This window comes from Hippocampus zosterae, chromosome 3 (assembly GCF_025434085.1).
Source record: "Hippocampus zosterae strain Florida chromosome 3, ASM2543408v3, whole genome shotgun sequence".
Lineage (NCBI taxonomy): Eukaryota > Metazoa > Chordata > Actinopteri > Syngnathiformes > Syngnathidae > Hippocampus > Hippocampus zosterae.
In genome coordinates, this window is record NC_067453.1 from 28,159,328 (window position 1) to 28,182,930 (window position 23,603).

Here is a 23,603-nt window from a genome sequence, read left to right on the forward strand (position 1 = left end):
ACCCGTCTTCCTTTCTGTGTATCCTCATTTGTTAGAGGAGCTGCAGTCCCCATTTGACTTTGGCCATGACCTGGTCAACGGCCAATTGCAGAGCGTGTACAGACAAACACCAAAGGACAATTTACGAGTCTCCAATCAACCTCACATACTTGTGTTTGGAGGTGGTAGGGGCGGGGGGGGGTTGAAGCAGGACTATGCCAAGAAAATCCGCAAACATACAAAATGCCCACAATAAAAATATATATATATAATAATAATACAGGCCAGAGCACTGTTTCCAATTCTGTTTTGACCCCCCCCCCCCAACCTCAGAATTGTGAGGCGGATGTGCCACTCATCTACCCCACAGACCACAAAGGAAATGGCAGCAACCTATAGGAAAAACACTGCTCAAAGGTTGCCATGGCAACATTGTACTATGCAGCCGGGTTTGAAAAGTTTAATACCTGTGGGCTACAGGAATGGGCAATGTACGTTTAACACCAGAAGGTTGGGCTGACGAAGGCTCCTGTCAAACAACAATGTCACTGCTATCAACATGCTGACACACACTGCTTTCTCGCCAACTGCGTCAAACAGATTGTGCACAATCTTGGCGCTCGTCTGCTGCGTCCAGACAAGAAAAGACAAACACCAACGCTGCCTGTGGAATGCCAGACGCAGCAACGAGCATTTTTATAATGACACACACACACACACGCGGGGAAGAAAATGAAGATTCTCACGGTGGCCGAGGTCAGGCTGCTGTCCGTGAGCGTGAGGTGATGCGGTTCCCATCTGCGCAGGAACTTGGAGGTGAGGATCTTACTGAGGAAGGTGCGAGGGTGTTTCACCACGCACACCTGGATGTCGCCCTCGTGGAGCAGCTTGTAGCGCATCCCGCTGCTGCTGCAGTGTTGCAGGCTCCTCTTACACGGCCCCGCGGCAACTTTGGCGTTATTATTCCCCTCCGACATGTCCCCCAGTAAAGGTTTGCTCTCCTCGCACTGATAAAACTGGTTGTTGTGCAGCTCGTTGCCTCCGCCGGCGCTGTTGAAATCCATAATCCAGTAACCCAGCGGTGTTTCCCGAAATGAGGAGAGGAGCGAGATCGCTTGACACAAGACACCCCCAAACGGCAAGACACCTCTACATGTATATGAAAAATGAGCAGTGTCTGATCGCGCTGGGGGAGGGGGGGTACCTACCTACCTAGTGGTGCTCGAACACGACGAATAACCGGAGAGAGACGAGGCCGAGCACTTTTATGGCAGGGTATCCACACGGGGGAAGGTTTGGATGACACACTGTAAACAATCCACCATTTTACTCCCCCGCACAATGCCCCATGAAATGTGTCCGCGGTGCCGCGTCTCTCGACTCCCCTCCGCTGCCAAAGAGCGATTCAGTATGTTAGGGCCATGGCCTTATCCATTCCGTCCGCTGGCGAGCCAAAACGAATAATCCAGCGACAGAAAGAACGCGGGGAGAAGGACGAAAGGGGAAGAAAGTTCCAATTGCGGCGGGTGTCGCTTCCTCTCGGGGATTTTGTGCTCATTACAAGCTCGCTGGCTCGTTTTCCTTTTATTCCGTATTTCCCCCTATCTTGTTGTAAACCAAGCCAGCTCTCTCCAGCAGCGCCGCGCCGATTGGTCGCCGCCGGATCACGTGATATTGGACTGACGTCAATGGGGAGGCGAACGGATGAGCTTTCTCTAGCGTCTTTTTGCGCTCCACTGTCTACCGAAGGCTGCTTAGTCCTCCTCGTCGTCCTCCGCCTCCTACCTTTTTTTTCGGCTTCTCCATCCGCCACATTTCTTCTCTTAATCGTTTCGTTTCGAATGAAAACCAGTGAAGTTTAAATACAAAAATAGAAGTCGTGCATTAAAAACAATTGTATTCCTTCATTAGGGCTGTTCACACGGCACATTTTTGCTCCGGCGCTGCAGCGATGTATTTTGTTGCGATATATTTTGCACCGCAGCAAATTGTGTGGAGCGTTCACACGTACAAAGCCGCTGAGCGTGACAGCATCGGCACAGCGTCGACGCAGCCCCACTTGCGTTCACACGGCAGTTTCTGCAGCGGAGCAAAACGACAGAAAACAAATGAGCTGTCCTGTTGGTTCTTTTTAAAACGTATACACAACTCAAGCGACTACTGGACAGGCACGTCCTTCTTGGTCTCAGTGCCTTCTGCTCGAGAGTGACCGCCCAAGAAAACATAAATCAACATGACTTCAATGACACTCAGAAAAGGAAACACGTAATGCGGCAAACTGAAAATCAAGAGAGGAAATCACAAAATAAATTATTTGGGGTGCGGGGGATTGTGAACAAACAACAAAGGAACAAACAACTCTGAGACAGTCCAGTCTCCTACAAAAGGAACGATGTTACCAGCCAAGTCTTGTGTCGTTATTAAACAAACACATCACGGAAGTCCGACAGAGCAAGAAAGCAACGCATTCTCGCCGTACTTACTCTTCACAAGCATTTGCTCTGGAGCAAATTTAACCCAGTTGCGTTCACACGTGCAAATTTACATCGGTGCTGCTTCGCAAACGAGCATTTGCTCCGGAGCAAATTTTTAAACCACCTCCCTGAGGTGGATCAAATTTGGTCCGGTGTAAGCCTTTTTCCGGGGCTACGTCGGAGCTAATTTGCACGTGTGAACTACTGGGGCAGCCCCGGCGTAGCACCGGACCAAATCTTGCCGTGTGAACATCCCTATTATCGTTCCAACCGAAAACATACGTATCAAACGGAGGAAGCAAAATATGAAAATGTAATAACGCCAACAATGAAGTTCTGCATTCGTTTTTCTGGTCACGCCCTGTGTTGCAGGCCAAAATTTGGAGGAAGAGCAAGCTCCAACTACGCCACTGCTAGAGCAAAGTGAGGGTGGGGGGTGGGAGAGCGACAGTCGCCAATGTTCTTTCAGTAGTACATTGGATGGGACAATCAGTCAACCACACAAATACAAAATCGAAAAACTCACCAGCATCTCAAGCATATCAACAGTAGGTCAAAACTCATATTCAGAGAAACATTACTCACTAACCCTTGACAGGATGGCTTTGATCCAGGAACTCTGTGAGTTGGCCAACAAAGAGACACAAATAAAACGTCCCGTCACAATTTCTGTAACCATTTCCACAAATCGTTCCACCCCGTCTCGACATCTCTTTGCTACATGTCTAATTGTCACATTGTTCTGCATTTGTTTCATCATCATCTACATTTGTGTCCAGGTCATGTCGTTCCAAACCTGCATCCAAGTCATTCAAAGCTTTCCCTTTCAAGTGCCCGCATTCATTTTTCTCTTGTTTCTGGTGTCCTTCTGATCAGACTGATGCGGCCCGAGCTCTGGCCCATTGCAAGTCAGCTTCTCAATTGCATTAAGATTGGGTGGCTCCAACCACACCGTGACAGTTGTCCAACCAAATCCAGACTTGATGCCCAGAAAAAGATAAAACAACTGAAATGGAAATAGAAGGTTATGAAATGTTTGCAACTAATAGGGAAAACAAAAAAGGAGGGGGGGGGGGTTGCAATATATGTAGACAAAGCACTTAAATGCAGTAAAATCAAGGGATTGACAAACACAATAGAAAACCTAATGGAATGTCTAACCATTGGAATACATAATAAAAAGGCATCAAATATCATCATAAGTTGCATCTTTTGATCCTTTGATCCTCTCCTCTTTCATCTATAACTGCTTCAGACAACAAAGTGTATGCAGAAAAGTGGTGAAGATTGCACGACTGTCTGTCCTATGTGTTGTCTTGTGTTATTTTTGTTATTTTTGACTTCAAAATGGCGCCGCGAGAGTGGCTGCCTTTCCGGCAGCTCCTATTTTTTTGTTGTTCTACTTATTCCTTTCATAACTTTGCTGCTGTGAACCTGGAATTTCTCCATTGCGAGACTAATAAAGGTTTTCTTAATCTTTTCTTAATCTATAGGACACCAGGATCATGTATTGACACATTCAATAAAAAACTAACAGATATGCTCAGTTACTACAACGATAAGAAAACACGAATAATATGTGGTGACTTTAACATTGACTTATTAAACCCAAATGGACACAAAAAAAACAACTGACTTCATAAATACTATGTACATGTTCATCTCGAAATATGCCCTGCTACTGACTGACTGGCGACCAGTTCAGGGTGTAGTCTCCCTACCGCCCGAAGTCAGCTGGGCTGGGCTTTACTTTTAACGGGCTTGTCTGTAATTTCTTTGATAATCTTGTGAGACAACTGACTCCTTCACTTCTTCCATGGTCCATGTTTAGTGTCGTACACCTCAAACAGCACAGTGATTACTCGTCACCCTGACTGACTGATAACAATTTTGAAGACAGCCGTGACGCCAATTGGAGGACACACCATGGTTGAACATGTCCCTTTGGTTGAATTATTTTCAATCTTTTCGAGAGGTACCAATTTTTTGTATCCATGCCTGTTTCATGAGTTTGTTTGGGGTTTTTTTCCCCCAATTAATTCTGTTGAACCACAGCTGTTCCAAAGCAATTTCCGCTCAATTTATTATTTCTGTGACCGCTGTGACGTCTTCTTTCATTAAAAGATGGGGACCAAAAACGTATTCCATACAACGTTGATATTTTTAGATTGAGAAAGACTAATAAAGGCTAACATTCGGGGAAGCAACTCCACCATCAGCCTGGTGGGAACGAGCAATTTGCATTGTAAAAACCACTGAGTGATATAATCTGACGTGTATGTGTGTCACTTTGCATCTGAGAGGTAGCATGATAAGGCAAACAATGATCCATAGATACAAAGTCATTCAAAAAGACTCAAAGATAGCAGGGATTCCAATTTTTAAAGTCTTTTTGGTGCTTTAATTCCCTTGACATCAACCACAGGCCATAATTTACAAAACATACTCGTTCATACATGTTGAACAGCCAAATATTTTTCTGCAGATTAAAAGATCATTATTAGATTCGATTTCTACTATCGTGCCGTATAATTATGTGCCGATATAGGAGAACAGTACAGTAAGCCACTGCATTCAACACAGCAGGTGAGACAGGACTGTTAACAAGCTCTTACAAAGTGTTCCCTGTTCACCAGTCATAATTCTAACCAACACACGTCATGTTGTTCTCAACATTAATAGAGGAAATGAATCATTAACAGAAGGAACCATCAACGTTGAAGAGCGTATGAAAGGACTTGCTGAATGGCTTTACTAGAAGCGCACTCGTGAAGGTTATAAAAATACCCCCCCCCCCCCCCCCGAGCTTAGCCGCACTTAAAATTTCTTGGGAAATAATTTTTTTTAGTGCATTCTCAAGGGCGTACACTGCAAATGTAGTAAAAAAGGGCCGCAATGTCTCCAAAGGGAGTTAACTGCTTCAAATTATGGCACTAAAATGTAGTAAGTGATGTAATCCGGAATTAAGTTTGACGCACGACTTTCACTCAAGCGGTAATCCAAATTTATATCGGTTGGCGAGTTGAGGAATCAGGAGTATAAATCTGGCAATAAACAGGAATCTATGGTTCAGAAAAGTGGAAACATGACAGCAAAAAGGAGATTTACGATGAATACAACATAAGGTGGTTCCTACCCGCCTGGTTTGTACAATACTGCTAATGTTCACCAGAATGATTCATCTTCCGAACCGCTCAATCCTCACGAGGGTCGCGGGGGCTGCTGGAGCCTATCCCAGCCGTCTCCGGGCAGTAGGCAGGGGACACCCTGAATCGGTTGCCAGCCAATCGCAGGGCACACAGAGACGAACAACCATCCACGCTCACACTCACACCCACACCTAGGGACAATTTAGAGTGTTCAATCAGCCTGCCACGCATGTTTTTGGAATGTGGGAGGAAACCGGAGCACCCGGAGAAAACCCACGCAGGCCCGGGGAGAACATGCAAACTCCACACAGGGAGGCCGGAGCTGGAATCGAACCCGGTACCTCTGCACTGTGAAGCCGACGTGCTAACCGCTGGACTACCGGGCCTGTTGTTCACCAGAATGAAAAAGTTTTAAATGACACAACTCTTGCCATTTACCTCTTTGATGTCTCTCGGGGTGGGAGTACCGTCGTCCTTTTATACGATATCACGTTTCCATTGCAGCGTACACTCTTACCGAGAGTGAGTCCACTTTTTACATGCGTGACTGTGACATGAGATCAGACAGTAACAGCAACGGGGTACGATTGTACCAAGTGGAATAGCGGGTCAGAGGTCACACCAAGGCCCCCGCCCCCCAAACAAACAAAAAAATTCCAGACCAACAACTCACAATGCACTTTTGGTAAAGTCTAATTTGGTTCCATCAGGGCTACGAGATGTATTCATTGACAAAAACAAAAACACACAAGCATGGTGAGAAGATGCAAAGGAAGACTGGCAACACGATTCAAACATGGAACCTTTCAACCGGGGGAGACATGTTAACAAATAGCCCACTGCGCTAACCAGAACTAGCTTTTTCCACTTAGTATTTTTTTTTTCGAATGAAAGATGCCAGGTGATGGCTCAGAAATGTCCCAAAAGATTCCTTTTTGCTCACAGTGAACATGTTGCATTCACGTATTTCCGACTGGAGCCAATTCAAAAGATTTGCCCAAACGACTGAGACAAAGAGCAGCTAACATTGCAGAAAACACAAGTTCTGAGGAAAGCATTTAGCATTTAACAATGTTCTGAAAATGATGGTTCCACTCAGAAGTGCAAAAAAAACTACAGGTCAAACATTGTTCCCGTAATCAGGAATTCCCCCACGTTGACAAATTTGTGTCTTTGTAACCAATTTTGTCTTTTCTCCAGTCTTCCAGACGTCCAAAGGATGAAATCAATGATCAATGGCCCATAAAACCAGTGTGAAAAAAAAGATATGTATGTATGATCCTGTCAGATCCTTTCCCCGTAAAAAATCCCGACTGCTATTTCTTCCATTTAGCAGTAGACCTCCAGGAAAAATAAATACAATAAAAGCAAGGATCCATTTCAAGCTGTTAAAAAAAATAACAAAATCGAATGGTCAAATAGTTCCATATCACATCAACCAAAAAAGTAAATATTTTTCATTTATAAATTCATCCCACAAAAGGTTAGGCAGCATATACAGTACACAGCAAAAAAAAAAAAAATCTAAAATAAAAGTCTCCCTAAAACAACCACAACATTACTTCAGTGTTTATCAATTCTCTTAACCCGAGCATGTCGTATGCGGTTGGATGTTACAAGTGTGCAAAAGTCAGAGTGAGACATACAGCTGCAGCCCATTTGCTCTTCCTCAATTTAGACTCTGATTCGAAACATGCCTTGGCTCAACTGAAGGCGGAACAGACGACAGTTGGCGATCCGAAGTGCAGCGCAGGTTGTTTTGGAGAGGTCGCTGGGTAACATGGGCTTGGTACGATGCCAGGTCCCCGTGCTGCGACGGAACTCGCGGATGTAGTCAAAACTGGTACCTGTGTGGCCACAACAGGTAACGCGCGCAGATGATTAATCTCAAAGTTGCTTCCAGGCATCCAGTTCATCGTGTTTGCGTTCCACTGACCGGTATCCAAGTCTCCAACCACATAGATGCTGCCTCCGATGGGAACAGCACCGTACACGAATGATGAGCTGGTCTGGATACACAAGTTTTGGTCATCTAGGAACATCCACCTGCACAAAACCACATCATCACACTGGTGACAATCAAGTCCAGCTGCTCTTGTAGTTGGGTTTTTTTCTGACATTTTGTTGTCACATCTTACAGCACTAGCCATGATCCAGATCCAGAGAGCTTACGCAACATCTCAAGGATCTCATTGTTCAATGGAATCAGTAAGGACAAGATTACACAAGAATTTCCAAGGCATTAAATGCACCATGGGACAGAGTGAAGACGGTATTAATCCGACAAAGAAAAATGAAATGGCACCACGGGGACATGAACAAGAACAAGAGGCGACTCAAGTGCCATCGATCACGGGCAGTGTGGCAAGCTTTACAAAACATCACAAATTACAGAAGTGATGACGTAACAGCAAGGGAGCAGAGTGTGTCACTCGCAGAGGAACACAGATGCTTCTTTTCTCTGGTGAAATCACAGCAACACTCATCTTACCCACCAGCGCCCCCACCGGGATCCAGCTGTATTTTTATTCACAAGAAGAAATATTAATATATCGCCTTTCAACGGACCCAAGAATGCTGAAACTATATTTCAGTGGCTTCAAAAGATGCATGGCTGGATGGCTGGATGTATCATTGTACATGATTATACAAGGGATCGAACCGCTGCAAACCTAATTTTGTTCCGCACTACCTTAAAGTGCGGCCCGGTAGTCCAGTGGTTAGCACGTCGGCTTCACAGTGCAGAGGTACCGGGTTCGATTCCAGCTCCGGCCTCCCTGTGTGGAGTTTGCATGTTCTCACCGGGCCTGCGTGGGTTTTCTCCGGGTGCTCCGGTTTCCTCCCACATTCCAAAAACATGCATGGCATGCTAAATTGTCCCTAGGTGTGAGTGTGGGCCTGGATGGTTGTTCGTCTCTGTGTGCCCTGCGATTGGCTGGCAACTGATTCAGGGTGTTCCCTGCCTACTGCCCGAAGACGGCTGGGATAGGCTCCAGCACGCCCTGTGACCCTAGTGAGGATCAAGCGGTTCGGAAAATGGATGGATGGACTACCTTAAAGTGTATTGCAGGGACAAAACTTCTTTTTTTACTGCGCAGAGGGCTGGAGCCTTTTTGCGACCATTTTTTGCAAAGAAAGTACAGGGTTTTCACTCTTCCACTTGCTTTTTCTTTATGGTCCTTTTAAGGACTTTTGAGAGCTAATTTAGCCATTTTTAGAGGACTTTTTTTCTCCATTCAGTAGGGGATTCATGGTGGATTTAATGCCTGCTCAACAATATGCGGTCTGAAAGCCACATATCACTAAGCTGGTGTTCAAATCATTGCTGCCAAAGGAAGGGGACATCTTTATTTTTAGAGGCAATCACTTTAACCCTTTATTTGATATACTGTATGTCAAATTTTCATTGTCCTACCAAGAGGTAGGACAATGAAAAAACTTGAATTCATTCTCAAATAAAGTACACTAAGAACAATTTAAATTTAGAAAATATAAAACTTAAATTTATTTTCGACTAAACAGAACACTAAGAACAGAGCTCATGGCCATATGGGTCACCTGCACACACATTTTCCTACAAAACTATTTCTTGGAAGAGTGGGGAAAATGAAATGAAATGAACACCACAAGTTAATTTCTAAGGATTTTTATTGATTTTAGAAGTTTTCCCTAAAAATTACGGACAATTAAGAAAAAAATTTAAAACACATTTTAAGGATTTTTATGAACTTTAAGGACCCGTAGGAACCCAGAATTTTTTTCTAAAAGGTTAATGTAAAAATATTTCACATACGTATGAAAGCGCGTTGCTTTACTGAAAAATATCATAATTCATGAAAAGAATATAAACCACCAATAAACTAATATTTAAAAACCTTCAGGTCAAGACCTCCCGACTTACAGACAAGACGATAAAAACAACAGATAGCCTTTCGTTAGAAGCTAAAATGAATTACAAGGCACTTACTGACTTGAGTAGCGTCCTTCATCAGAAAATGAATCACTAATACTGTTCTTGGATGTGGAAGAGAAGCCAGCAGATACAAACCTCCTCATTTCATCGTGGTAGAATTCAGACTTGCAGGTCATCATGTGCCGTTGCTCCGGGTTGTCGTTCTCTTGACTTCTCACACCGCCAAACACGTAGAGCTCCTTACCGACGCCACAGGCCACAGATCCAAATCTAACCAGAAAGGGGTGGATGTCTGATCAACTTAAGAGTCATCATCATACTGTTTACAGTACATGGTTTAGAAGCAAGACCTATGACTATTTGGAGATGAAATCTAAACGCAGCCACATCTCGCTCTGCCCTTGGTTTTCAAAGTGTAAAATCCAAACTTGCTATTGGCCTAGAAGTACGTGGGGCGGGATGAGAGTCAGCTACTTGCATTCAACAGGTACTCGTAAATTGGCTTATTTAAGGAAGACAAAGCATTTGACAAAAAGCATGGGACCGAAATATCCCCGTGACAAAAGTGCATGTCTCTTTTGAATGAAAACTATGCCGGTGGAAAAAAAGCTCAGTTTCAGCTGTGGTATTGCATGGCTAAGTTCATGCAACACGGCACATTTATTTGTCAAGAGATTTATCAAGGTACGCATTCTGACTAAAAAACTGTCATAACTATTGCTCCATCATTCAGTGCAAGTTTAGAGCATGAAGAATAGCTCGAAAACAAGTCAAACTGAAACTGTACGTGTAGTAACAATGACCACAAAGACATGTTTCGATTCTTGTTGTGTGATACCGAAACATAGAAGGTCATACAGTCTCAGTCAACCGTGTACAGGTATTTTTTTTTAATTCAAAAAACAAATAAACAAATAAATAAACACAAATAAATGAAGACAAATGAATCTGTAACATCAACAATGAAGGTAAGGTGAAACAAACATTCTCAATGGCAAGTGTTTGCATCAGTAAATGTACCGGTAATAAAAAAGCCTCCTTAATTTATTACAAGACTACTAGATGCAAAACTATGTGATTACCTTCTCTCCTTGAGCGGACAGAGGCCTGTCCACTGCTGGGTTTTGGGGTCAAAGGATTCAACCGAGTCGAAAAGTTTCCCGTAGGAACCGCCACCAATGGCATAGATCTTCTTATTCATGGAGGCATAGCAACCCACCTGGGGAAGGAGCGTGGGAGATCAGATTTATAGTATGTATATTCATTATTTGGTCTAACAGGTTGCTGGTGCCATATCAGAGCAAACACAAAGCCACAAGATCAAACAAAAAGCCTGAAGAGCTGAAAATTTCAGCAGCACCTCTAAATCATCCACCGTGTGTAACCTGGTTATTTGGAGCAATCACGAAAGAGGCACAACTCACTGCAGTCTGCAGAATTGTGTGGAAAGTAGTTCTGCAACCAGATCAATGTCTTCTCCTTCGGCCATTTTGGGTTAAAATGCAGTGATAGCTCTCGCAGGCGCGATTCCAATCTTTATTTTTTTTTTTTTAAAGAATCTTTCTTGAACAAGTCAGGATACAATTCTCAGAAAAAAGAAAAGGCGCTAATCCAATCACCAAACGCGCATGGCCAGTCTCGACGTAGGGCCTTCGAGCTGGCCCGAGTACGCAGACTGCTCCGTTTAATCTGAAGGCCCCGAGCAAGTTTAATTTACCTGGCAACACAAGCTAGCTAAAATATGATTGGTTAAAAACTCCATACCACCATTAATAAATTATTTATTGAGTGGCTTTGAATGTTATTTTATTCAAAGCCACTCGACTAAGTGGAAATAATATGACGTAAAGAATACAGAGAATGTAATGTTTTATGAAAATAAAATAACAGATTAAATTTATGTTATTCTCAGAAAAGTAAATTTCTTTTACTATTATTTTACATATTTACTTTTATGTCCTGCTCAGTCACATTTCCCCACTTATTCTACCTGACCATTTATAGGATGTGTTACCTTGCGGATCATGGTCATACTGGTCTGCATCTTCCAGGTTTTGACGTGAGGATCAAACACTTCTACCGTGGTCAGTTCACTTTCTGCATTCTCCCCACCAAGAATATAAATGAGACCATCCAGCTCCACCACGCCAAAGTTCTGCCGAGTCTGCACAAATCAGTGTCACGACATTATTCAGTGCTCGTCTGCGATGCTGGAACTTGTCCAACACGTTCATATTTTCGATGGAATTCAAGAGTGTGAAAAACTAAAATAATTCACTCAGCTAGTTAAACAAAACTATATTCTAAAGAATGTGGAAATAAACTTGAACTGGAAAGGCATACGAGGCTGTAAAACATGCCTTGTACGAATAATTACAAATTGTAGCTAAACAAAAGTCAGAAAATGTACAAGCAATCATGCAAATGCATGCTATCATATTTTGAAAACAGAAATAAAGAAAAATAAAATAGAGAAGATTAAAACACTAGCTCGACAACAAACTGGCAGGTATTTTCCATCTTTTGTGCATGTCACCTTTAATAAAATACGGTCGTGGGTGCATCTACTTGGATGCGTCTACTCAAGCAGGAACTGCTACAGAACTGGCGCTGAGCAATCTGGCGGGTGTTTACACATCTGTCGAGTGACAGCTATTGTCACCAGAGCAACATCATAAAGCATAAGCTGTAGTCATGACACTTTACAGGTGTGTAATTGAGAAGAAGGTGAAGGTTGAGTTTGATGTGTCCTCTTCAACCTCTGAGCCCTGCCGAGTGGTGACGGTCATAAAAATCTCAAGCCTCAAAATGTCTCCATGGCAACTGGTGGTGTGCAAGTTGCGATTCCATCAGATGTTATATAAACAAAAGATGAAATACAAATTGTGCGTCATGATGAAACGGTGAACCGATAAAACCTGATATTTAGTTGAATCTATTGATATTTTTAAGTAATCCATCGCTCATTGTCCAAACCATTTGCATTGATTATAATTGGTTGTTATTTAACGCTTTTATTTAACTTGTCATACGCAATCAAATAGAGCACCAAAACTAGCAATAGCATTGGCAGATAACATGGCAAAGGGATGTGTTAGTTCTTGATATGATGGCACCGTGCTCAAAAATCACCTATAACCTAAGTTTGCATGTAAACAACTTAGTTGTTGATTTAAAAGGTACACCTTGGGTTAAGAATGCTCGCATCTTCTCTTCATTCGCAAACAAGGATAATATGGTCAAGTTGTGCATCGAGAGAGCAATCTGCTATTCTTGGTGTGTGTTGAAGCCTGCAGGAATATCAGGGGTTTTCAAACCTTTCGGGTCCTGGGGCCCCTTACAGGGATGATTTTTTTTTTCAAGGACGCCCTCATAATGCAAACACCAATGATTCATTACTATTTTATTTATTTATTTATTTTTGTTGTATGTATTTTTTCTTATTTGATGTTGTTTTTAACATTGTACTCATGATTTTAACTGCTTGTTGTAAGGTGTCCTTGAGTTTCTAGAAAGGCGCCCACAAATAAAATGTATTATTATTATTATTATTATTTTGTGGACCCTAAAATACTATGCAAATTATTTCAATAGTTTTGCATGTTTCAACCTAAATATAGATGACCTTTTTAATAGAAAGGAACTGAATCAAATTCAATGTGTACCTTTTGTAACCAGTTGACAGACTTGCTTCCACTGACAACATGACCATGAAACAGGCAGTGTTTTAAAAAAAAATATGATTATACAGATAGCTGTGATCATTTTGGTCATGATAATCCTGATATCAAACGTTCGTACGATTTAACCTCGACTTCAGTGAAAAGAAAAGATTGCAATTCATTCATTTGAAAACGCATGAATTGGTCAGCATACCTGTAACATTGAGGGGATGGGACTCCATGTATTGGACTCTGGGTCATACTTCTCACCAGTGTCCAAGACTATGTTGTTCTCGTCTCTCCCACCCACCACAAATAGAAATCCCTCTAAAACACAGGAAATTCAACATTATTCAAAATGCATTACAGTACTTATTTGTACAGTTTAGACCAGTGGTTGTGAACTGCTGTCGCCCTGGGACCCACATCATCCTGTTGTTGTAAAGTCATGACCTACTTTTATTGAAGTTGAGAACAATGAATCTTTTTTTTGAGTGTATGTCAAAGTAGCCTTTAAAAAATACAGGTGCCATAACTTACATTTTTAAGGACAATTTAAAATTAGTTGTACATACTGCCAAAAAATATTTTACGAGCTATGACATTCACTAGCCGTGAGCTGCATTGATTGTTTTTTTTTTCTGAGTAGCCAGTGACTAGAGTGCAAGTGAGTAACCTTTCCTGATGCTTATACACATTGGAACTTGGTACACTTCTTTTCTGGGGGAACATTAAAAAAAAAACAATACACTTTCGGGTCCCAACCCACCAGTTCAGAATCACTGGTACAGTGATACTCCTCTACAACAAAATCATGTTTGCAGCAAGAAATTTTTCACAACAGGGGGTTTTTCACAGTAGCAAATTTGATCTCAGATGGAAACACACACACACACACACAAACGAATGTGTACACGCACACACAAACATATGTGTACTCTTTATTTTTATTCCAATAGTGCATAAGTATGAGCATCCACTTATTTGACACTTCATATAGTTAGTGTAGAAAGATAAAAAGGGAAAGAAATTGTGAAATTTTCCATCAACATTCACTTTCACTTGCATCAATTTCTTGGATAATGTCTTATTTTGGTTCCGCCGTCTTTCATTTTGATCACTTTTACCCTCTCTTCCAGGATCAGAGCTCTTCTTGTCTTAGCTGCTTGACATCCAAAGGTCAGTTTTGTAGCCATTTAAAAATGCAACATTCTTGCTGCGTCTGAAACAAACAATAACAAATACTTCCTGGACTACTGCACATGTGTCAACCAGTGTGGTGGTTGCTGTTGCCGTTTCCAAACGAAACAGTAGAGGTCGCTGTTGGATTAGACTTTGTCGTAGTGAATCTCGTCGCGAGGCAAGAGCAGAGAAAAAGATTTCGTATAATGCAACATGGTTTTTTTTTCGTTGTATGGGGGGCAGCAAAGTGGGAATGGTGTTAATGCATGAAGATTTTTCACACAAGGGGGTATTTTCGCCCATGTAGGTTTCGTTGTAGAGGAATTTCACTGTCTTGACTACTCATTTAACATATCATTATAAGCCCCAATTGAGAGGGGAAAACCATGAATGAGTTAAAAGACAATTTCTGCATCACTGTTATGCCCTGTCACATACCAGCAGAGACCACCCCATGACCGATACGGGCGATGCTAATAGGCTGCAGCTCAATCCAGGTTTGTCGATTGGTGTCATAAAGTGGACACATGCAGCGAGTCAGAGCTGTGGGCTTCCTGGTCCTGTATGAAACAAACAAATTTGCACTCATCTAGAGGAACTATGCGCTCATTTTAACATTAAGAGCATCAAGCAAAGTTGTGAGGTCCACAGATTTGGGTCAAATAGTCGTCCAGAGTTTAAAGCAAACATGGTGAGGCAGCAATTAGTTGTTATGCTGCACACAAATTGAATAAGACACCAGTACAAGAGAAGTCAGCCCCATCTGTGAATGTTTTTCAGTCAAAGTATAAAATAGGTGTTTTTGTTTTGTTTTTTTAATCATGCTCATGAATTAGCTCTTTTCACACGAGAAAGTCAATTTTCCTTTTATTTTATTTATTTTTTAATGATGTCAACGTGCTAACCACTCGATATTCATCATTCCAGAGGGGTCCATTTTTAGTAGTACACCACGTTATTTTATCTTGTTTTATTGCAGTATGTTTGAAATTCATTTTTTTTTTTATGTTACTAAAATGTCGAATAACTCTATAATTACCTTTGTTGTCAGAACCAATGATTTAAAAGTGGCAATTTAAAAGCAACGTGAGGTCGATTTTTATAGCTTTTATACTAGACAAAAGAAAAACAACAAATCTTATTTTAGCACAATGGTCGAACAAATTAAGTTTTGTTTTCACTCTGGAGTCACGATTGAACTAATTTCCACATCTTACCTACGATCCTCTCCGCCGACAACAACAATGCACTCAGAGTAACCTCGAGGCTTGAAAGCAGCAAGAAGAGCTTCGCCTTGTGGCTGACTCTCCGCAAGCACTGGCTGACAGTGCTCTCTAATCACCTCTCTCATCAGCGGCTCCCCCAAGGCCTAAAGGGATATGATGACACAAGTTAAAACCTGGCCTGGCGAGAAATATCTGTTCAGCATGGAAATCTATACCTATAATGAACTGAATGTGCAGACTGGACATTATACAACACAATGCAAAAGAATAATCAGTTTCAGTACCTGTTCTCTCAGGTAGCTTGCATCCAAGCCTTGCAACCACACTGCAGACATCACTTCCCTCATGTGAACCTGCAATTAGATAAAGAGATTGGTTTAAACATTTTAAAAAGTCAGTGCAGTGCTGCTGTTTACTTGATATACAGCACATTAGCTGATAACAGGCAGAACGGTAACAGTAACAGACTGTTTAGCAAGTCCGCTTCACAGTGCAGAGGTCATGGGTTCAATTGCGGGACCCGGCCTTCCTGTGTGGTGTTTTCATAAGATAAGATATCCTTTATTTGTCCATTCATGTTCTCCCCATGCCTTCATCGGTTTTGTCCAGTTACTCCGGTTTCATCCCACCATTCCAAAAACATCATGGAACACTCTAAATTGTCCCGAAGTGTGATTGTAAGTGTAAAAGGTTAACCTGTTTGTCTACATGTATGTGTGCCCTTCGATTAGCTTAACAACCAATTCAGGGTGTACTATTGCCCAAATTCAGCTGGGATGGGCTCCAGCACGCCTGCGACCCTCGTGAGGACAAAGCGGTTCAGATAAAGGATGGATGGATGGAAACCTACACTTTCGAAACAAAGAACAATTTAGTCATGTCATCACTCACTGCATCATGCTGTAATGTTTGGAGAGATTTCGTTATTCATTCAAATGTGCAATTGCAAGGTCAGCTCTCATGATGTCGAACCTGAGAAAGAGCTTGGCACATCTCTTCAATGTATCTGATGGGCTTGCCGTCAGCAAGTACAGTAAATGCACTTTTTAGGACCGAAACCTCAATCTCAGTTGTGTTTAGTTTGTTTGTTTTTAAATGTATTTTAAAATGGGCCATTATGGTGGTACTTGGAGAGCTAAATATTTTTTGAGGTGGGTCTTGGTGAAAAGTATTTGAGAAATCCTGCTCCAAATTATGCTACATTAGAGAGGTGTTGCTCATTAAATAAGCAAAATTGTTGTGGGCAGTGGAGTAATGTATGGGTTACCGTCATTTAAATCACTAAGGGGAACAGTCAGTAAATTGTTACTATTAGAGGTTTAAAATTTGTGCTTGCAAGACTTTTCTTGGCGTCCTCTGACCGATGGGAATTTTAGGTTGTTTGTCCAGAGTGTACCTGCCATGCAACTAGCTGGTGAGCAGTCCAATGTGTAATATTAGGTAGGATAGTAACATAACTATCAGTGGAGATCCACTCAACACAACCCTAATGAGGTTTAAGTTGGTACAAAAAAATGTATGTGCAATTTGGGATTTTGTGCGCATGGGAAAGTTCATGTGTCCTGTGAATGTGAAAATAGCCATATTAAAGATGCGCATATAAATCCAGCCTTGGTAGTATTTGGTCCTTAAAAAAATAAATAAATAAAAAGGCAGGACATCTGAATTGAATCAATAATAAACAATAAAAACAACTTCAAGAACATAGTAATTAATTAATCAAACAGAAGCTGGACTAGAGACCCCAATACTGCCTGCATCTTAATTTTCTACAAACACATGATGGTCAATTGTATCCATCCATCCATTTTCCGATCTGCTTATCCTCACAAGGGTCGAGGGGGGTGCTGGATTACCCTAAAAAAAAACTGAGAAAACTCACACAGGCACGGGGAGAAAATGCAAACTCCACACTGGGAGGCCGGAGCTGGAATTGAACCTGGTACCTCTGCACTGTGAGGTCGACGCGCTAACCAACTGGACCACCAATGGTCGATTGTATGCCATAAAATATGTGGGAACCGTTTAGGGACAGCCTTTTGATGTCGCCTGTAACTGTGCGTGGAGTGGACTATGTTGCACAGAAGCTTGACCTCAAACCTGTCAAAAGTGTTCTGGATTAACTAGAGAAGAGATTGTGAGCCAGGTCCAACATCGGTGAGCACATACCCTGCGAGCGTCTGGATCGTGGCTGAACCATCGCACCACAGCCTCCAGCACATGCTTCTCATTACCGACGTTAAGCTTCTCCTCAGCCAGCACCTCGCAGAGTCGGTCATGAGACAACTCCCTGAACTCCTCTGTGAGCGCCACATCACGGAAATGCGTATGCAAGTACTCTGTGGCAGTGTAGTGGACATGGTGCAGGCAGTAATGGAGGGAAAAAAGACGAATGCCGATACAGTTTTCTGCTGTGATGCAGCTTTCGAGGAACTGGCAACACAGCAACTTGAGCTCAGTCATGAGGAGCAGGTCAGATGCTTGTACCATGTCCTGGATGGTGCCTTCACTTAAAGTGATCTGTATGGAAAGGTCAGTCAGACGTTAAAACACAAACAAGTACATAAACAACAGACAAGGTGATGTCGTACAAATTGAAACAAAAGGAACCACGCCTGAAATCTAAGATGCTTCTGAAAGCATCTGCACTCACTTCACCACTGAAGATAAAGTCCAGAATCTGTTTCATAATGGGCATGGAGACCCCTTGCAGCTCAATCCTGTACGTTGACCCATCTTCTTTTGGAGGATTGTAGTTCAGTTTGGTCCTAGAATGGAATCATGAACATGAGCAGCCCATTGCCCCTCGTACTTTATAGGCACATTGAAATATTTACCATGAGTGCTACCATGAGTGGAATGAAGCTAAAATGTCTCACCTAATATAAGGGCTGGCTGCAGCCAGGATGTTTTTCTGAACAGGAAGCTCCTCACCGTCTACTACCAGCAGTGCATCATGGAAGCTTTGCTCTTGCCAGAACGTGCGAAGAACTCTGAGGAGGTTCTGGGAATGTTGAGGGTCAAATACCTTTGAACCAGGATCACTCGATGCAGAACCTGGCATGTCTGGACTTGGGGAAGTCTGGTTGTGTGCTCTTAAATCCTGATCACTAATGACAGTTTGCAGATCAGTATTGTGAAAAAAATAGCTCAAACATAAAAAAAGGGTGGAACCAATCAGATTAAAGACATTGAATAAAAAATGGGACATATTATGCACATGCTTCAGGTATGAAATTAAAAGATTAAGTACATCCTAGATCAGTGGTTCTTAACATGGGTTCGATCAAAGAATTCAGTGAATTGGTCTCAGGGGTTCGATGGAGCCTCTGCCATGGAGGTTAAGACATAAAGTGACTCAACATGCCAATTAGTTAGACGAACAACCATTCGCACTCACACTCACACCTAGGGACAATTTAGAGTGTTCAATCAGCCTGCCAAGCATATTTTTGGAATGTGAGAGGAAACCGGAGCACCCGGAGAAAACCCACGCAGACCCGGGGAGAACATGCAAACTCCACACAGGGAGGCCGGAGCTGGAATCGAACCCGGTACCTCTGCACTGTGAAGCCGACGTGCTAACCACTGGACTACCGGGTCGCTGCCTCACTAGAAGTAGCTAAAATAATCACCATCCACACAACTTCTCAGCCAATAACTTGGCAGCAATGCTGGCCAGAGTGAAAAGAGACACTTTTAAATAATAGCCGAAACACTATCATTTCAAAGCCAAAGGTTAAGCAGAGCTGCAGTATCAGTGCTAGAACATCTTATAGATGTTATTATTTTGTTAAATATCCTTTATTGTAATAAAACGTAGTCATGCAAAAAGACAAACACAACTACATTAACGTCGCCCTAAAAAAAACCCCGAAACAAAATTTTTAAAAAACAATCCGAATTTACAATGACACGCCACAGGGGAGAGTAGAGAGCACATTATCTCGACTGTCCTGTGTAGGAAGCCAACATGACTCACAAAAACCGGTTTAATAGACAGCGATTATTGTATACCACGCATACTGGAAATATACGCAAAATGGCGAATCAGTAGAATATGTCAACGAGAAAGATGAATTGCATATGAGATTAACAGAGAGTAACACACAAACTACCAGGTGCCCAAATGAATTTTAGCCCATTTGTTTGTCAAAGACTCGGCGAGCAGAAGGTTTATTTTATTGTGATCTTTCCCCAAAGTGACACATTTTAGTTAGCAATATAGTGCACGCGAAAGTGCTCGCAGAAAAGGTCAACAACTGTGTGATCAATATGAATATACTGTATTCCGCTATTACTTGATGTAGGTTTACAATTGTTCGAAACTTGCAATGTCATTTATGAACGAATCCAAACTCGAATGTAACAGAGATATGACGTACCTTGAGATGAAAAAATACGTCACTCTTTTTCATGGGTGCAGTCTAGTCTGTGCGAATAACGCAACTATATTTTAGACCGCACACATCACACTGTTATGAGAAAATCAAGACAGTGCTTGTGTTGCATTTGAAGCCAATGGAAAATTGTCATATTCATATTCATTCAAAAACTTAACCCGTGTAGATTTGATTTGACAGTGAAAGTATACAATTTATATTTTATATAAATAGAGATTTTATATTTTCACTATTATCATCTTTGTAAACGATTCCAGAACAACCTAAACAAGTCGGTCTTCGTAATTTTAAAATTATATTAGCGCAGACTTGTCACTGTACTTGAACATACCATCTGCGTGCCGGAAATACGTATCTGAGTAGCATTCAAATAAGCTATACGTAGTTTTAGTTTGTTGTTTGCATTCTAAATCAGCAGTTTTGGCACTTATAAATAATCACAGTGCTGAAATATAATTATACTATTTTTGTAAGAAGATAAAATGATTTGGGAAGCAGTACTGTATCATGTTTATATTCCAAAGATTATATGTAAAGGACGACTTGAAGCAAAACGGAACGGAGCCATACTGTTAGCGTCACACGAGCGTGACAAATACTTCCGGTGTGTGACCGCTCCAATCTCACGGAGCCTGCAGCAACAACTGGAATTCGGGAAAGTAAACAAACGTAATGCGACTTAAATAATATAACATGCCTATGTTAAAATAAATTAAGGAGCCGTATTTCAGTAAAACTGCTTGCTGTTTAACCTCTTACACGATCGTAATTCAAATACGGCATTGTATTAAACAATAGCGACACATTATTACATGTGTATGTACAGTATTGTGAAGTGCTAATAGTCTGTGTTATTGTTTTTGTTTCATAGATTGTCTGATGGAACGTCTGAATGTCTTCAGTGATTGCCTAACGGAATAGCAGTAAAAAAAAAACCTGAATCCTCAAACATGTTCCGCCGTAAGAAGGACGTACTGGCTCCGTGGATTGAGAGTCTCATCCAGAGTTATGGGAGTGAGGAGGGGACCAGTGACCGCAGGACGCCGAGGGCTTATGTTACAGCTGCGAGTCGGATGTCAAATTCTGAAGCTAGGCTCACAGAAGGCCCCCCAGATCTGCTCTTTCTATCTGATGGCGTAGTGCAGATCCCCACCTTTCTCACCCCAACTGCCGTGGAGTATCTTCGAAGGGACGAGATTGAAAATTTCAAGAATCTGATCGATTGTACCGTTTACGTCACAGGCCACAGACTGAAGTTTCACACTGCCGCGGACCCGACCAGATCCAAGTTCTTCTTGTCAGCTGGAAGGATTATGGTAATTTCAGTTGGCCCAACCAAACCCCGCACCCCATGCTGCACCACTTTGCGTTCTGTGAAACAGAAAATCTTTGAGACATGGAGGGCAATTATGGTCCAGGAAACGCAGGACTCTCTAGCGAATCCAAATGACTTTAATCTGTCTGAGCTGCTTGGGGAGTGGCAGAATGACAATGTTCAAACCGTGCTTCAGGATGTGCAGAAGAGACTGATGATGTTTAGGTTGGCGATTCTGGGGGTTTCCTCATTTAATGGCCACCCAACAGTGACTGAATCAGACATGTTCACTCCCACCAACTGGGACATCGAACGGGAAAATGACATGGGATGCTTCAGCATTCCGATCAAGTGTCTCCTCATCCCAGAAGGACATGCCGTGCATGGACCGAAAGAAAGCGCCAATATATCGACAACCGATGGGGACATGATGTTGAATTTGCAGCCTTCGCCGTGTACCCGATCCTCTGTTGATCCTGTGGACGGGCAAACTGCAAAGCTTCCGGAGGGAGCGGGAGAAGTCCAAAACTGTGGAGATAACATCGCCGATCCTGACAGTGTATGTGTCAAGTTGACCAATAAGGAGATCACACCATTAGAGAAACCATGGGAAATGTTTCCTCCACCTAATGGTTTATCTTTCTTGGGTATGTCCCAGGAAGCCATTCCAATACCGCCTATGCAGTCCCACAAACAAAACTATCATTTGAGCATAACCGGTACCCAACTTCCCATAACGAGCACACAATCTGAGGATTTACAACACAGCAAAGAGGCCCATGACTCATTTCCGCCGTATAAAAAAACGGCGTGCTCATCTGGCAAATGTAACACGGGAACACCAACTAGTCCCACTGCTCCCGAAGAAGTGCAGTCCTTAATTGGGAATGTAGATGCGCAACAAGAAACTATCGGGAGACAACACAGAAAGGCAAAAAGAAAACTGAATGTTGAGTGTGTGCAAGAAGCGCAAGCAACAGTTGCAGTGGAGGAAGATGAAGCTCAGGTCATGACCTCTGGCACTGATGAAGGCGGCATTCACGTTGAAACTTTGTGTGCTGAAAAAAGAAAAACTCTGACTGTTCACGCTGGTGGAGAGCCGTTCTCATACACTTACATGGCGTCTGGGCAGAATCTTCACGACTTTAGCAAGTTTCAAGTAGCAAAATCTCTGCTGGCGTGGGCTGTCAAATATCTTGTTCCAAAACAGAGAACGCCGGACTGCACCCTAAGTGATTGAAACACCACTCTGTTATTCCTAATTGACATTTTCATTGAAAATCTCTTTAAGAAAGTTAAATATTATAAATAACAATGTTTGTGTGTTTGTTACATCGTGCATAGTTTCTAATAAAATGATCCTTTTTTTTTAACAGTTAAGATACACTGCCACACACAGTGAGTGCATCTTTTTATCTCCATTTTTTTTCGTCTTCTGGAACACTGTGAGTTAATAATGCTTAACTCGTTGAATCTTTAAAACGTGCTCACACTTATCATTTTGCTTATTTGGAACCTTCTAAATGTGGGCGGCCCGGTAGTCCATTGGTTAGCACGTGGGCTTCACAGTGCAGAGGTACCGGGTTCGATTCCAGCTCCGGCCTCCCTGTGTGGAGTTTGCATGTTCTCCCCGGGCCTGCGTGGGTTTTCTCCGGGTGCTCCGGTTTCCTCCCACATTCCAAAAATATGCATGGCAGGCTGATTGAACACTCTAAATTGTCCCTAGGTGTGAGTGTGAGTGCGAATGGTTGTTCGTCTCTGTGTGCCCTGCGATTGGCTGGCAACCGGTTCAGGGTGTCCCTCGCCTACTGCCCGAAGACGGCTGGGATAGGCTCCAGCACCCCCCGCGACCCTAGTGAGGATCAAGCGGTTAGGAAGATGAATGAATGAATGAATAAATCAGGGATGTGCAACCTTTTCTGAAGAAAGATTTACTTTTCTTGCAACCACCCAACCTCCCGCGATCGACCCGGTACCACGCATACACGCGCACACACATGCCATGATGAGCAACAGCCGTAGTGGCCGCTAAAATGAATAAAACAGAAAAAAATAAAGTGGACACAAGAATTTGAGAAAAGGAAATCACTTCTTACCTTAGTCGACACCTGTCGCGGAGACTTTTGCTGCGCGTTAAGTGTGTGAACATAATTATTTTTGCTCAAATGTACCGTTTTAAAATGTTTCTCCTGGCACTCCATATTTCCATTCTTTGTTAGTGCCATGAGAAATAAACTTTAAATGAGATTTTTTTTTTAAACAATATATTGCAGGCGGCCCGGTAGTCCAGTGGTTAGCAC

The 23,603-nt window shown here is 42.4% G+C and overlaps 3 protein-coding genes across 3 annotated transcripts in view; 1 reads left to right on the plus strand and 2 right to left on the minus strand.

Moving 5' to 3' along the window:
* The window catches only part of cmip (c-Maf inducing protein), a 42,393-nt gene extending 40,542 nt beyond the window's left edge, over window positions 1-1,851 (minus strand). Inside the window, exon 1 of the mRNA XM_052062048.1 lies at window positions 726-1,851. Within this exon, the coding sequence (XP_051918008.1) occupies window positions 726-1,043 (318 nt within the window). The 5' untranslated portion in view covers window positions 1,044-1,851. The remainder of the gene's footprint in view (window positions 1-725) is intronic.
* Window positions 1,852-4,831: 2,980 nt separating this feature from the next.
* On the minus strand, window positions 4,832-20,120 carry gan (gigaxonin). Its single transcript, XM_052062070.1, has 13 exons — window positions 19,971-20,120; window positions 18,465-18,688; window positions 18,239-18,353; window positions 17,755-18,105; window positions 15,870-15,938; window positions 15,577-15,728; window positions 14,798-14,919; window positions 13,392-13,504; window positions 11,530-11,679; window positions 10,598-10,734; window positions 9,651-9,785; window positions 7,539-7,648; window positions 4,832-7,449 (listed from the first exon to the last, which is right to left on the minus strand). Exons 1-13 carry the CDS (start codon window positions 20,001-20,003, stop codon window positions 7,277-7,279), a joined length of 1,884 nt encoding a protein of 627 aa, XP_051918030.1. The 5' UTR covers window positions 20,004-20,120; the 3' UTR covers window positions 4,832-7,276.
* Window positions 20,121-20,383: 263 nt separating this feature from the next.
* acd (ACD shelterin complex subunit and telomerase recruitment factor) lies at window positions 20,384-22,672 on the plus strand. Its single transcript, XM_052062103.1, has 2 exons — window positions 20,384-20,657; window positions 20,860-22,672. The coding sequence occupies exon 2, from the start codon at window positions 20,939-20,941 to the stop codon at window positions 22,541-22,543; it is 1,605 nt and encodes a 534-aa protein (XP_051918063.1). The 5' UTR covers window positions 20,384-20,657; window positions 20,860-20,938; the 3' UTR covers window positions 22,544-22,672.
* Window positions 22,673-23,603: the final 931 nt, after the last annotated feature.

Excerpts from the sequence above, each read along its gene's own strand:
- gan (XM_052062070.1), bottom strand. The coding sequence starts at position 20,003 with ATGAAAAAGAGTGACGTATTTTTTCATCTCAAG. Across the intron at positions 15,939-17,754 it reads ACGATCCAGACGCTCGCAGG|GTTCACATGAGGGAAGTGAT; the intron begins GTATGTGCTCAC and ends ATCTAATTGCAG. Across the intron at positions 13,505-14,797 it reads TCATGGGGTGGTCTCTGCTG|AGGGATTTCTATTTGTGGTG; the intron begins GTATGTGACAGG and ends CCTGTGTTTTAG.
- acd (XM_052062103.1), top strand. The coding sequence starts at position 20,939 with ATGTTCCGCCGTAAGAAGGACGTACTGGCTCCGTGGATTGAGAGTCTC.